The sequence below is a fragment of the Hipposideros armiger genome, unplaced genomic scaffold, assembly GCF_001890085.2.
Source record: "Hipposideros armiger isolate ML-2016 unplaced genomic scaffold, ASM189008v1 scaffold_240, whole genome shotgun sequence".
Taxonomy (NCBI): Eukaryota; Metazoa; Chordata; class Mammalia; order Chiroptera; family Hipposideridae; genus Hipposideros; species Hipposideros armiger.
In genome coordinates this window covers 1070453-1085578 of record NW_017731590.1, presented here as the reverse complement: position 1 = coordinate 1085578, position 15126 = coordinate 1070453, and the positions used below count along the sequence as shown (strand labels likewise).

General features: G+C 38.8%; 1 protein-coding gene across 7 annotated transcripts in view; it reads left to right on the top strand.

Annotated features, from left to right (window-relative positions):
* The window catches only part of NFIA (nuclear factor I A), a 382454-nt gene that overhangs the window by 316088 nt on the left and 51240 nt on the right, over nucleotides 1-15126 (top strand). For 6 of the 7 annotated variants that reach the window (XM_019655489.1, XM_019655493.1, XM_019655491.1 and 3 more), the window contains 2 exons: nucleotides 7757-7935; nucleotides 10225-10390. In XM_019655489.1, coding sequence (XP_019511034.1) covers nucleotides 7757-7935; nucleotides 10225-10390 — 345 coding nt within the window. The remainder of the gene's footprint in view (nucleotides 1-7756; nucleotides 7936-10224; nucleotides 10391-15126) is intronic. The other variant, XM_019655488.1, reaches the window with a different exon arrangement.

Below are 15126 nucleotides of genomic sequence, written 5' to 3'. Positions count from 1 at the left end.
TATGATACCCTACAAAATCTTTACAACATCATTGATTATATTTCCCAAACTGTCTTTCCTAGCACCATGGCAATATTGTAGTTACCAATTCATGCTGTCTAATCTCTTTCCCTTCTCCCTCATCCCCATCCCCCTCCCTTCTAGCAACCATCAGTTTTTAAAACTCTAAACATTACAGCCTCCCCAAGCCAAGTTATCTTAGAGCCTGAGTCTCATGTACCCTAGAACTTAATATCCCAGAAACATTTAAAAAAATAATTTTTTAAAGACACGTGCTCCCTTATTTTAGATTTTTTAGATTTTAGTGTTATTACTATGCATCAGTTGTACTGAATTATTTGGAAATGTGATAATCCCAGAGACTGAATTCTATATGCCCTCTAGAATTGAAAGCTACGTGCGCTTTAGCAATTGCATAGTTCAAACTCTTCACTTTGCATTTGAGAGAACTAGAAGAGAGAAAAATCACCCACATTTATAATATAAATGTGGCAGAAACAAAACTAAAAATCCAAGTCTCTTTAATCTAAGTAGAAAATGTTCCTAAAAAGTACCCCCACTCTAAAAACAACTTTCTTTTAAGCATTCAACACATATTATATCTCTGATAAATAACTTTCAATAGCTAACATAGTGGGCCTTTCAAGGGAAATGATAGAGTATTCCATTGTATGTGCTTTTGGGGAGGTTGTGAGTAGGCCATGCTTAGGTCAGAAGGGTGCCTGGGTAGCAGGCATCTACATGGTGGAGGGGTAGGTCAAGATGGACACTCAAGGATTGTAAATCTATGGGAAAAATAGAATCTAAATGGAGACAACTCCATAGTTTTAATTTTCCAGGTTAAGTGTCAGAGTTGGTATTTAAGCAAAGGAAGGGATTGAAAGTATATTTGGTCAAAACAGCCTACATAGGCCATTATAACTATGACTTTTATATCAAGATTATTCCTATTGTTGCTTTAGTTTTACATTTTGTTGTTTATGGAATTTGTTTTTAAGACCCTCATGTCATATCTGTGCTGATAATACATACTCTTTCATCAATGCTTATGTGTTCATTTGTCCAGGAGACAGATAGGCAACAGGTACTTCTTGCTCTTTCTTACCATTCCTTTCTCCCTGTGTATCCTGCAATTGGAACAGGTCCTAGTACAAAGGTGCAAATTCCAATTTATTCATTTCCCATTGCATCCTTACCTATAATGGTATTACCAATAAAAGAAGCTATTTATTGATCATGTAACCATATAGTCAAGAACTATGCCATGTGCCTTATATACATTGTCTAGGTTAATCCTCATAACAAATCTATGAGGTATTGTTAGCCCCATTATATTGATGGCAAAGCTGAATCAGAGAAGTTCAGAAACTTGAAGCATAGCTGGTAAGCGATAGAGCTAGAATTCACCCATGTCTGTCTGACTCCAAAGTCCGTGGTCCTCATTTATACCACTCTACTTTTCTGACTCATGCATTTAACTTGACATGATACACAGGTATGGGAAACCAGCACAGATCAAGGCATGTTAGATAATGATGAAGAGGGACAAAGGGAAATGGGGGGAGGGAATGGGTGAAGGTAGTCTAAGGGTACAAACTCCCAATAAAGAAAAAAGAAAATGACCATGGATAGTTAGTGGAGATATAGAAAGCAAGCATGTTGCTTTGGAAAGCTTCAGAAAGGTGAGGCTTCAGCAGGACAGGCCTGCTGGGACAAGGACACAGTTTGGTAACGAAGAGTTGGAAGGAACAGTGATTATCAGGTGCTCAGCTCAAAAGCAGAGGGTGGCAGGTGTTTAGAGAGTGAACAGGAAGTATGTGAGTCTACACCAGGGGCCAGCAAAGCGCCCAAAAGTCAAATCCAGTCCTCTGCCTGTTTTTGAAAATAATTTTTTTTTTTTTTGGAACACGGCCACATTCATTTGTTTGTGTAATATCTGTGGCTGCTTCTGCACTATAGTAGCAAGTTGAGTAATTGCAACAGACACCATGTAGCCTGCAAAGCCTAAACTATTTACTCTTCAGCCTTTACAGAAAATGTTTCCCAGCCCCAGGTCTAGACTGTAAGCCAGGGTCTTTGAGCAAGAAACGTCTTTAAGTAGCTCAAATTGATCTCAATAAAAATTTTAAAAGACTTTGGCCTCTCTCTGTCTCTCTCTCTCTCTCTCTCTGTCTGTCTTTCTCATCTATTTTTCCAAAACACACTGGAATTTGATCTCCACCCTGAAGATCCCCTTAATTCAAATAGAGTAGAATATATCAACCACCTTGGAAGTCTACTGTAGCATGAAGTTACTTTGTCTGGTAGCAATAATATAAAAATACTGGTGTTTTCCAAATCATCATGCAGTGTCATATATTTCTCTCATTTGCCTTATTGAGGTCCTTTCACACACATCTCAGTGATGTTAACAATATTCACTATGTGTTTTGGTAACCTTGGCTTGCCTTGAGTCAAAGATTTGTGATTTAGAAAAGACTCTGCCTCCTAAAGTTTTGAAACCCATTGCCAACTCCTCTTTCTTTATCTCTCTGTTAAAATAAATCCTCTAGCACCAAACTTCTAGACTTTCATAAATGGCAGGTCTGGCTCATGCATGATTTATAAATGATAGCTGTGGACCATTAAGGTAGATTTCCCAGCTTTAGGTTGGCTATAATGGTGTTATATAGTGTGGTTTTGAATTTCTGAACAAGCAAAGTACGTAGTAGTTGACAACCCAAACAACTGAAGTTCCATTTGCCCTTATGGAAGGCTTTTTTTTTTTTAAGTACTTCTTCCTCTTCTTCTTCTTCTTCTTCTTCTTCTTCTTTCTTCTTTCTTCTTTCTTCTTTCTTCTTTCTTCTTTCTTCTTTCTCCTTCTTTCTTCTTTCTTCTTTCTTCTTCTACTTCCTTCTCCTTTCAGAGCTCTGCCTTGTTAAAATCTTTACTTCTAAATATGAGTAGTCAGGAGTCCTCAATGCCATCTTTTACTCCACGGAAATCGTGATTCCTGCTGAAGACAGATGAGTCGCTTTTTCTTGTAACAGTGCTAACAGAGAGAAAGAGTGTGGACACTCACTTGTTGGCACTGACTTACTGTTGATTAATGGTAAGGCTGTGGAGGTTTGCAGATGCCGGGGCTTAGGAGTGATTGTCCAGTTCTGTGAGGGAAGGCGGCCGTGTGTAACGCTGCCGTCAGAGCACACTGCCCCTGAAGGGGGATTAGATTTTATTATTTGTGCCACTCTCCTGACCGCTTTTCTTTGGAGCCTCCCACAGAAGAGAGACTAGGACTTCAGGGCTGGTGGCGAGAAGCAAACACTAACGTGAAAAGCATCCGAGTCTCTGTCCAATCTGTAATAAGCTGCAATGGTTCACGGACAAGGCATAAAGCAATTAACACAATGTCAGTGTTTACTAGAAGAACATGTTTCAACCCATGAAATTTTGGTTTGAGGAAATATGTGGGAAGGTTATTAGAGTTCTTGGAGGTTGAATTTGGGCAAAACCACTGAAAATGGTAAGGAGGGATTGCTTTATTCTATCTCTTTTTCTTTCCTAAAGTTTAGAAATTTAGAATGAAATACAGGATTCCAAACCTATCTGGCCACACCTCCCTGACATCATCTTTGAGCTAGAACATGTGTCTAAAGGCACATATAACCTCCATACAGTGGACTCTCAGACTAAGAATCACTGTTGGATCATGAAAGTCTCTCAGCATACACAATAATATAGTAATGACCTTGACCTTCTCCTCCCCCATCCAGTCTTAATCAGTTCTACTTTAAAGGAGGAAGCATTTTTATATTAACTATATATATATATATATATATATATTTCTATAGATAGATAAATAGATATATATGTATGTATACATATGTCTATCTATATCTATCTATCCATCCATCTATCTACCTATCTATATTCAATTGTATTACATTTAAAATTTTTCTCCTGCAAACTAAAACCAAGAGAGTATTTTAAAGACTTGGGTGTCTGTATGTGTATAAACAAGTCAACTAACCTGGCTGACTGCTTCTTTCTTTTTTTTAAGTATTCAGTACTATGATCATTTTGTAATAAATAACTGAGCCCTACACCCTTCGGGAAATTCTGGTTCTCTGTTTCTTTAATTGTGGCGACTTGGTTCAGAATATGTAGCCAAGAAACCTGATCAAATTTCCTTCCTTCTCATCTTATTTGTATTCTTTGTGAAAAGCCTAAGCAGTTGTTTTAAACAAGTCTGGCCTGTGGTTAAAGTTTAAATCAGTAGTGAGAGCCATCCAGAGGGGAGTGTTTCTCACACTCTGCCACTCCTGGCCTGGGGTACTAAGAGTATTGGACCCCAGAAGCAGCCAATTTTGCAGTGCCTTTTAATACACAAAATTGTATTAACATCAACATGGCTACAGATGGATGCGCTGCAATAAACTGTAACCACTTGAGAAAAGCCTTTATTGACTCTCAAGTAAATAATGCACATTTTAAAGGATCTAAATATGCATTTACATAATGTGCTATAATTTTTTATTGTGTCAACTACTCACACACACACACACATCCATAAGAGATGTTTTTCTCCATCAAAAACTTGGACTCACACCATTCTTTGTGCATTGCATCAGCACCATGTCAGACTCATAATGGTAGTTTCTCTTTTATAGGGCCTGATCTGACAGTCTCAAAATAACAGTTAATGAATTTTACTGATTGAATGATTGATTGCTTGATTCATTTAACCCCACTAATGTTTTCTAAAATGATTTGAGACTACTGAGACAAAAACTTAGGCACCCTAAAAACATTGAATCCAAGATAAAAGAGAGAAAACAAGAAAAAAGAAAGAAGAAAAACCAAATTTTGACATTGCTGAAATCTTAAGTCTGAGCTTTAGAGCAATGTAGGAAACTGATGGTTCTCATTGTTCAGTAGAAGGGTACTCCTTGCGGGGTATCCAGAGAAAATAGCATATATTTCAAACTCTTTAACAGAACTTTGCAATGTCTATTACACAACTATTTTCTGTTTGAAAAAATTAAAGCTCAGGATTTTGAATGATTTATATCCAGTTCAACTAATGGCTGGACCAGAAAGTCCAGGCATGAGAAAGTAGGGGTTGTAAAGGATCACCCTTTGAAATGCAGACTCTGCAACTGTCTAATTTGAATCTACAGGCTAAATTATTTCCTGGTATTAATTAAGAATTAATTGATCCTTATAAATCAGTCATTGTAGAAGTAATTCCATGTATTCTCAGGTTTGTGTTAAAATAATTTCTATGCCACAAGGAGGAGGTGAATAAATTGTTCTTAGTAAAATATAACAAAGAAACTAAGCCTAAATTTCAGTTGTTAATGATTTTCTTTTACATATTTAACAACAACAACAAAAAGAGAGCAAGGATGTTTATTAGCAATTAAGGGAGGGATTCCAAGATCCTACTGAATTGTTTCCTCTATTAAGCTTCTTTAACGTTTAATCTGCCTGGTCTTTGCTCCAGTGAATTTTTTCCCTTAGGCAGCATTCTCTGTTGGCCACCACGATTCCGTAATCTTAACAATCATTCATCACTTTATTGAGCACCTGAAGCCTTGCCACTTAAGGTCTGCTTCCCAGGGACTCTTGACAATGGGGTTGCCACCTTTGGGGGTTGACATGCTACAAAAGTTGAATGTATCATTTTGTTATGCGCTGTGCATTCCCAGCCTCAGTTGGAAAATGCCACATTCCATCCCTAACTAAAAACTATTCCATCAAATGCAGGGCATTGGGTCAAAGTTTCTTGCTACCAGCAGTGAAGAACATACCACATCAGTTGAGAAAAAAATCCCTTTGGTTCTTTAAAGCCAATAGCACAATTGGCAGAGTCAGAGATGACCAGAGCCAATTCACTTTTTAGCTTGTGGGTTTTAACTCAGAGGCAATAATGGATCCCAAGATTTATCATTTGTGTACGAAGTCCTAAATTTGACCAGTTTTTCTGCAAGCTCCCTGGCTCTTTGGCAGGTGGGGAAAAAAATTTTTTTTAAGTCTCTTATTTATTTGTATGGTGATTTTATTAATTTCTATACCACTCACTAATTCAGTCACTCATTATAACTTCAACAAATACTTATCTAGTGCCAGACACTGTTCTGGGGATATGGCATTAAATTATTAAATGTTTGGAAGAATTATTTTCTAAAATGGAGAAGACTGGGAGAAGACCAAGTATGAGGGGTGGAAGGTGACAGGAATCTGGTTTGAATAGATTATGTTCAAGAAGCCCTCCATTGTGTGATTGAAGACAGAACTTCTTGTTGCCTCAATGTTATATCCTAAGCCCAAAGTAGAAGCCTATGACTATTTACTGGATAGGTTGCATGAAGGAAAGGATCCCATCAGGTCATCTGCAAGACATGAACTGGATTGTTGCTTGTACTCCAAACCCCCATTTGCACTCTTTAAAAACTACAGATGTCATTCTGAACCTCAAAGCTGTACCCATTCCAATTGTTAGTCAGAAAGTGCCCCAATTCTAAAGACATCCCAGTAAGGAACAGAGGATCCATACCCCGGGGATCAATAGAGAGATGCGTCCTTTCTTACGGTCCTCAGCCGTGCCAATGGGATAGTATAAAGTGTGGCCTGTCCTGCTCAGGTTTCTCTTCAGTTTTATGAGTCACTCTCAGTATTAGGAAAGTCTCTTATTCTCCAAAAACTTGGGTATTCCTTTGTTTTCTCTCTGCAAGGGCTCCTTGAGTTTAAAGATTTAAACTGCAAAAAGTAAGAAAAGAGAAATACTCTCATCTGCTTTTATTTGGGAGCTGTTTCTCTGTGCCTCATTGAGAAGTGAGAGCTGCTATCTTGGCGTTACTTGGTTTGAGTATCTTCAGTCCTTCCCATGTGTGGCTCTTATCCTGCAGCAGGTTTTATAAATCACCCCTCCACTTCAAGGGCAGAATTGCTCTCAGGAAAATTATTCAGTATCTCACATAGGTTTTTTAATCTAATATAAGCTTCTTGTACCAATGAAATTTGGCAGGGTTCAAATATAAGGGAGTAATAGTTGTCTGAGTCTTTCATCAGTTTTTATGAGCAGAGGGCCAACAGTTTAGCAGGGGTCACTGCCTACTCAGCCTGTGAGTTCCTCTACTGTGAAACACGTATGCATTTCCGAGTTTGGCTTTGAAATGGCAAAAAAGGGCGACATAAACCTTCCATGTAAAGCGAGGCACCCAAATTGCACAGGTTCATTAAGTGATCATTTACTACATACTTCAAAAAAATTTCATCCTGAATTAGTCCCTAGAAATTTCCTTGAAAGGGGTATAAGAGCTTTAACAATGAATTATTGTCTATAGATAGCTCAGCGTGAGAGGGGATCCGTATGTGCAAACTAGAATTTGTCACATGTAATGTCAGTTAAATCAGGTCTAATCTACCAAATACATTTTTTATTGCTTGCTTCATTAAAAAGGCTCTTAAGGTAATGAATAATCTTCAGCTTCACCAAGGATTATTAATGCCTTTATAACTCATGTCCACTGAAAATAGAAAGACAGCTTGAAACTCTACCCTAATCTAACCTCCATGTTTGTCTTAGGACCTTAAAGAAGAAAATCTATCAGGCCTATCCAGTGTTAAATTCAGTTATGTGAGCAATACTATGCATTGGTTCAGAGGAGAAATTTTTAAAAAAAAAAGAAAAAAGGGAAGTTGAATCAGGTTTAAAAGCTGTGGCAGAGCATGTTTTTCTCTTCATAACACTGATGTTTTTCTTTTCCTACAGCAAGTCCACACGCAACCCCATCGACTCTTCATTTTCCGACATCACCCATTATCCAGCAGCCTGGGCCTTACTTCTCACACCCAGCCATCCGCTATCACCCTCAGGAGACGCTGAAAGAGTTTGTCCAACTTGTCTGCCCTGATGCTGGTCAGCAGGCTGGACAGGTGGGGTTCCTCAATGTAAGGAAACTTCTTTTTTTTTTTTTTGGCCAATTTCTTTAGAAATATTAACCGAATGTAAAAATAACAAGGGGAGACCTTATGACCATGTGACATTGTGCTCTAATGTTGTGCTGACTGACTGCAGGCAAATGTCATATTTATTCTAGATTGTGGGAAAGTTAACTTACTCTAAGAGTGATTGGCCAGGGTTTAAAAACAGTGTTTGTGTTATGTTCGCAACTGTCAAGTTTATGGATATAAATCATCTCAGGGGTGAACTACATAACCTTCTAAGGTCTGTGGGCTGATAATTCTACCTCATGCATACTAACCCTAGGACTCACACAGTTAACAAAATAGAAAGACCAAATAATTGTAAATAATGATTTGAGGTAGTAGGGAGAGGTAGGGGGATGAGGGGGCACAGATGTTTCAGATCAACTAAGTTGATATTTTTTAAAAATACATTCTCCTAACACTTTAGAGCAAGTTGACCAGTACTTGAACTCAAGATGCTAGAAGTACAGTTTATTATGGTTTGTTATTTCTGCAAGTAATTATCTTTCCCACTTATCTTTGTATAAAGCTGAACAGTATTCAGTAGTTTCAAATGAGTGTTTTTATTTTATTTCTCAAATAAACCAAACAATCACAATTGGAGATAATATTCCAAATGTGAAAGTGATTTTTAAAAATCACCAATTTTATTTCAAATATAGAACTAAATGTTTACAATGGATAGCTATATCCCAAAGCCAATGATAGTAATAATGAATAATAAATAATGACCAGGAGAAAGCCAAATGTGATTTTCTTTTTCCCCTAATAGCTGCACATGAAGCCACAGATTCGCTATAATTATTATTGCCTAATTTAGAATATCATATCACACTGCCCTATCACTGATTTTCTTCCCTTGCAGAAATACCTGATTCTGCATATCTGAGACAGAACAGGCAGCTTTGACTAATGTCTGGTGATGTGTTAGCAGATACATTTCTGTCTAGACAACAAATCAATATGGTGCCTTTTTTCTTTTTGCTTGTGTATTCATTTGCTTGGCTTATTCTAAAGAGTTCACTTATGGACTTTTAGCCCACTCAGAAATAACACACAGGCAAGTTTGTTGGCAAGAAAGCACTACATTCTGATGGTCAGACGAGATAGTCTTTGAGGAATAATACTAAATATATAAGTGAATGTTGATGAGGAAGTGAAGACGGCCTCTGCAGAATTATTAAGCTTAAACTTAAAAGCCTGGGATAACAGCATCTCCTTCAATTGAATTTTGATTTGGGACTGTAGCCTAAATAGGAGCTGTTGTTGTTGGTTGAATAGTGTCACTGAAGTCTGGAGTCAGAAAGGCCACTTGGGTAACCATGAAAAAGTTGAAGTGGTCACCAGGATCAAGATCAAGCATCTGACTTTTAAATTTCTATTTTTTTTAATAGTCTTGACATCATCCTATATAACTGTCAAATGCCCAGTTTTGCATTTTGATGAAAATTTTACAGGGTTTAAGGCAGGTCTCTTCATGGGGCCATTTTGAAAAAGTTGAAAATAAAATGGATTTTATTGCTTTCTTCAGAGGGAAACTTTCTTTTGTTAAAGAGCTGTTATTTGGTTGTTCTAACATCAGGCAGCCAAATAAATATGATTCTTATGGCATATGCTTATATAATTTAAATCAAAATTAGAAGTGATATTTTTTCTTAGCAGAATTTTGACAGCTGAATTCTAAAGTTTCTGTGCCTGGTGTTATACAATATGTGTAAGAAATTTTTTATGTTCACTTAACATATTTATTAAATGTTATATAATAGCAACTTTGAGGAGTGAAAATAAAATATTTTTTGTCTCAAATGCATAGTGAGGAAACTTCATTATACCTATATAAATAGACATGATGGAATAATTCTGCAATCTATAAAACACATATACTAAATAAATACTTGGTAGTCATGAGAATGATGGTGAAGGTAGCAGTTAATACAGAATTGAAACATTCCAAGCAAAAGTTGGCAGGTCATTTTGCACAACCAGATGCAAAGAAGGTCAATGTAATTCAAAAGATAAGTTTAGGATGCATTGAGCATGTGTGCCTAAGACTGTACTTTTGTGGAATGCCTTAAAAACAACCCAACAAGTCTTCATCCATATGCTGTTATGGAAGAATTCAAGCATCTAGAATACTTAGTAATTTACATAAAAGGCACCTAAGGAATCTTTTGTTTTTAGAAGAAGCTAATGGTTCATATCTGTTTCTTCTTTTTCTTGTGTGTGTTTTGTTTTGTTCCCCCCTTGCAGCCCAATGGTAGTAGCCAAGGCAAAGTGCACAACCCATTCCTTCCCACCCCCATGTTGCCACCGCCGCCACCACCACCGATGGCCAGGCCTGTGCCTCTGCCGGTGCCAGACACAAAGCCTCCGACCACTTCAACAGAAGGAGGTGCAGCCTCCCCCACCTCACCAAGTAAGTATGGCCAAGACAAGGCGCCGGTCACTGGTAAAGCTCTAGGCACTTGAATCCACACCCAAGCTTGGTCCCTCTCTGCATAGGCTTTAGTGATAGGCACGGCTCCCCAGTGATGGTTGTAGCATAAATTTGCAGAGCCAAGACCAGAACCAAGTGAACACCTCTCTAAGGTACTACCAATGACAAGATGTGGAAATGACTGGGCATTAGGGTGGATAAAATAATGTAACTACATGCCCAGGACTGAAATCAAGTTATGAACTATGAAATTTGACATGTTATTTGAGTGGCTTTGAATGTTGCCCTTATGATCATCAAATAGCATCTACTTGTATGAATTTTTATTAGCAAAAAGGTTCTCATATTTCCGTAGAGCCCTACCTTCCAGTAACTTACAGTCCAAGAGAAATGCACTTGATGAGCATAAAGGTTATACACCTCCTACATCAATTAGAAAAAAAAGTTTAGATCAAAATAACGATTCAAAGATGCGTGCATTGAATATTCACCAAGAATCTGGCAGAAGTGATCTGATGAGCTAGTCGCCATGGCAGTTGCATGTCTAGGCTTGGCAGGGGGAGTAGATAAAAGGTAGAATTGGATGGAAAGAGAAGAGAGCGCTTGGCTCTTCTCTGAATGGTCTGGGAATATGTGATCAGACAATATAGGATTTTAAAACCTTTTTGGATGACGGGAATCATGACTTGATGAAATAGAGGGAGAAAAGGTCTCCAGACATTTACTGATATTTTAGACATGACAAGGGGATAGAAATAACTTGAACACACAAAATTGGCTTTTATTCGTACCTGGAACAATGACAAAAAGTGATGGCTGGTGGCAAAGTTTCCAGGTGAAGAAGGGACTACCTAACCTTGACAAAGGGTGTGGTGATAAGCACCTTCCCAAAGCTTTACAGAAGGATCAGAGTGTGGAAAGGACGTGAACAGTGACATAATCCTAAGGAGAGAAGTTCTTCAAAGGAAATGAGACTAGATGCAAGGAATCTACTGAGGGTAAGATTAGAGTAGATCAGGAAAGAAGTGTTAAGATCAAGAACTTGAGCAGCAATTATAGAAATTGAATGGAAGGAAGCTTGAGGAGGGGTGTTTTGTAGACATAAGCTTTGGGATTGGACACCCATTTAGATGAGTATAGTGGAGGATGATTCCAGGTCTCTCGGGTTAATTACTTTCAGTGTTGGGGGCATAATGGTATTGAGTGCAGGAGGGAAAGGGCCAAAGGGGGGGGGGGAATGAGCCTCTGTTGACACTATATTCATTGGGTTTAATTCTGGGGATGCTGAATCCAAAATGTCTAGGGTCCCTCGTGGACATGTGTCTGAGGATGAGCTTTGGGTTATCAAGTATTTATTCGTTTTGATAATACATGCAGAAGTGAATGGCATTGTGCATTGATTCTGGTTTTATAGCAAAAAGACTGAGGGTCCAGGGACAATTTTGGGGAGACTTAACTTTTCTTGGTAAGAGGTGGTTCAGCACTTTTCAACAAATGAGAAAACCCTGAGTTGTCCAATGGCATAGGAAGCAAACTAGGCTTGGTCTACAGAAGCTCAGTTTAGAAGAGAAGCTTCTGTGAGGCAGAAGCTCATAGGTGTGTCCTGCTTACTGTGTATTAATGTAACATCTTCACACAAGTCAAAGAAATAACCATCCCCAAACTCTATTAAAAATCTAGTCACTGGAGATATTGGCTTCCAGATTGGCAGCCACATGCTTATTATCCCCTGTACATGGCTCTGTGTACTGTTCTCTTCATATTCTCCCTATCTGTACAAGACAATGACACAGTTCTTTCCAATCCTTGTAGTAATATTCTACCTATTTTATGTAAACATATCCTCACCAACACTACCAATGCAATATTTTATGCATCCATCGTGTGTTTTCTAGTAATGAGGTGGGGCTTTTCTGAGTCACTGTGGAAGAGTGTAAATGCCATGTGTAGATATTGAAGTCCAAAGGATAGGGGCTCAAATCCCCACCTTTCAAATCATTAGTTTTTCCTTGAATCACAGCATTCTTTCTCATCTGTAAAATGTTGGTAATAATGCCTACCTGGCAGGGTTGTGTGAAATCATCCATGATAAGCACCACCACCACCAAATAAATTGGAGCATTTTATTATCTACCAAAACTTTTGCCTAGTGGCAGGCTCCAGGCTAGGGTAATGAGGAAGTATGTTTTTAGGACATGTAGAAGCTACTCAACACCTAAATCAGGTTGATGCCTTTGGGTCCATACTTCCAGACCACTCCATGGATTAAGTCAATTAATTACCTTGTATAAGAAGACACCTATCATCCTCTCGTGCCCAGCCTCAAACATTCTTTCAACATTATGGGAAGAAGTGTGGAGGGAGTCTTGGCAGATCCACCTCATATGGTTGCATATTTATTAGAACAGTGCTTAAAGGTTTTCGGGAAAAGGAGACTATCAAGAGAGAGAGACCCGAAGTTTGATATAGGTAATTTGATACTTCTTTAATTATAGGATTCTAGGAACATAGACAAAACAAAATGTTCTACTGATGGCATAGAAAGGTTTCTTATCATCATAATTCTTATCCCTTAGTTGCTGGGCATTTCTAGGGTTTGCTGAATTCACAGTAATATGTTGTTTCACAGCAACATATCATCTTACCATCTTGTCCTTTATTAATAAGATAGTGATAGTCTGGGAACCTGTCATTTATAGCATAGGAGAAGCCTCTCAAATTAAAACTCTCAAAGCCCACTGGTCTACATTGAGAAGAGATTTAAAACCCCCACAAAATATCCTCTTCCATGCCCTGATTTCGGAACCAATTGATAAATAAAATACAAGAAAAAAATCAGACGGAAGACGAGACTATAACCTCTACTATCAGAGAATTTAGTTTATAACTCTTGGCAAACGTGCCTCCTGATACTGAAACCCCAAATTACACAGACCAATCTACCTAGTCACTGGCAGTGCTGGGCCACCGCAGGGGTCTGCCCTCCCATGTAGCACTGATGGCATGGAGGTCCAGATGGTTGTGTGTCTCTCTAAGAGAAAGAGGTGAGGAAGGGGTGGGACAAGTTACATCCAGTTTCTACTTCCAATCTCTACAATAAGTGAGGGCGTGGAGAGGGGCCTCAAGTGTGTAGAAGGGAACAAACAGCAGGAGTGAAGTAGCCCCTACCTCCTCTCTTAACTTGCAACTTTGAAAACTACCTCTCTTCATTCACTTATTCAGCCTTCATATATGGAGCATTAGTCATGTGCCAGGGACTGTGTTAACTGCTTGTGATACAGAGATGATTAATTCCACGCTAAGGGAATTTGGGATTTGTTGAGAGAGACAGCTGGCAAATGGGTAGTTCACATGGCTAGCCCTGGGACCAAGGCCTGCGTGGCTGCTGTAAGGGGACTTGGGAGGGAGTTTGGTCCAGGTGCAGGGCCTCAGGTAAGGGTCTCTTTTGCAGGGGTGACTACTAAGCCATTTAGCAGGGGCAACATTCTGGTGTCTGAAGTCTGAGAGAGAAGGCAGAGCTTCTTCAGAAACCAGTTTGTGGACTGGGGGTCTGTCTAAAATTGCATTACCAGTGGAGACAAGTTGAGGGCAAAAATATAGCTTCATAAATTATGTGCTTTCCTAGAAATTAAAACTACAGGATGGTTGGATCCTGCTGATCTTTCTCGGTTTATTAGAGCTCGACTTTAGCAAGAAGAAACATCATGACAGGGTATTAAGTACAGATGTGCAACATCCCAACAGTAGGCCCGAAATTGATTTTCACATAAAAAGAGTTTAAAAATAAAAGTAGGAAGTCATGCCCAGGGTCTGTTACATTACCAGCTTTTCTGGGCCTTGACTCCCTTATCTGTTAATGGGAATAGCACTAACTGCTCTACCCACTCTCCCAGGCAGATTGTCAGGACGAAGCCGGGTGACAGATGTGCTGTGCTGTAGACACTTAAAAGTCCAAGGCGTCATTTTAATATCCTCTTATAATGAAATACAAATGGATGCCAGCCTAAAGCAGAGTGTGTATTTTTAAACTAATCAGTTGCCTCTGGCACCAGTACTCAACTTTGCAGCTGTGGCCAGAAAGACAGGAGTAAGGCAGATTTGGGGGGGGGGGGAATTACCTATGAAAAAAATGCATTTTAATGGGGGAAAAAATCCATACCAGTGTCTAAAAAAACAGAGGAGTAAGAGTAGAGATAACAGTTCTGCTCTCAATCAAGGAGCGCTTTTATGTTGTTGGTTTGTTTGTAGAAAGGTTGATATACTATGCCAGATCTCTTCAGGATCCAGTGACCAATACAAGGGATAACCTGTAAGAGCCATTCGCAACGGATGTGTTCTGTTTCCACTGATTAACTACCTGTGGGAGTTTAGATACCCAGTGAGAGAAGATCACTTCTTTCATTCATTCAATAAATAGTTATTGGCCAACTACCGTATGCCAAGCAGTGTTCTAGGTGCTAAGATTCAGCAGGAAGTGAAAGAGATAAAAATCCTTGATCTTATGAAGCTTTTATTTTAGAGAGGGAAGACTAGACAATAAACAAAATAGTAAGTATAATAGAGAGGACTGATGTAAGATGGTGGTGTGTAAGTCCCACACAGGGAAAGGAAGCAGAGGGTTAGGGAATAGTGGGGGTGCGATATAACTACCATTAGGGTGATCAGAAATTAGAACAAAGACCTGAGCAGAAGTTAGAGGGTGCTCCATGAGACTG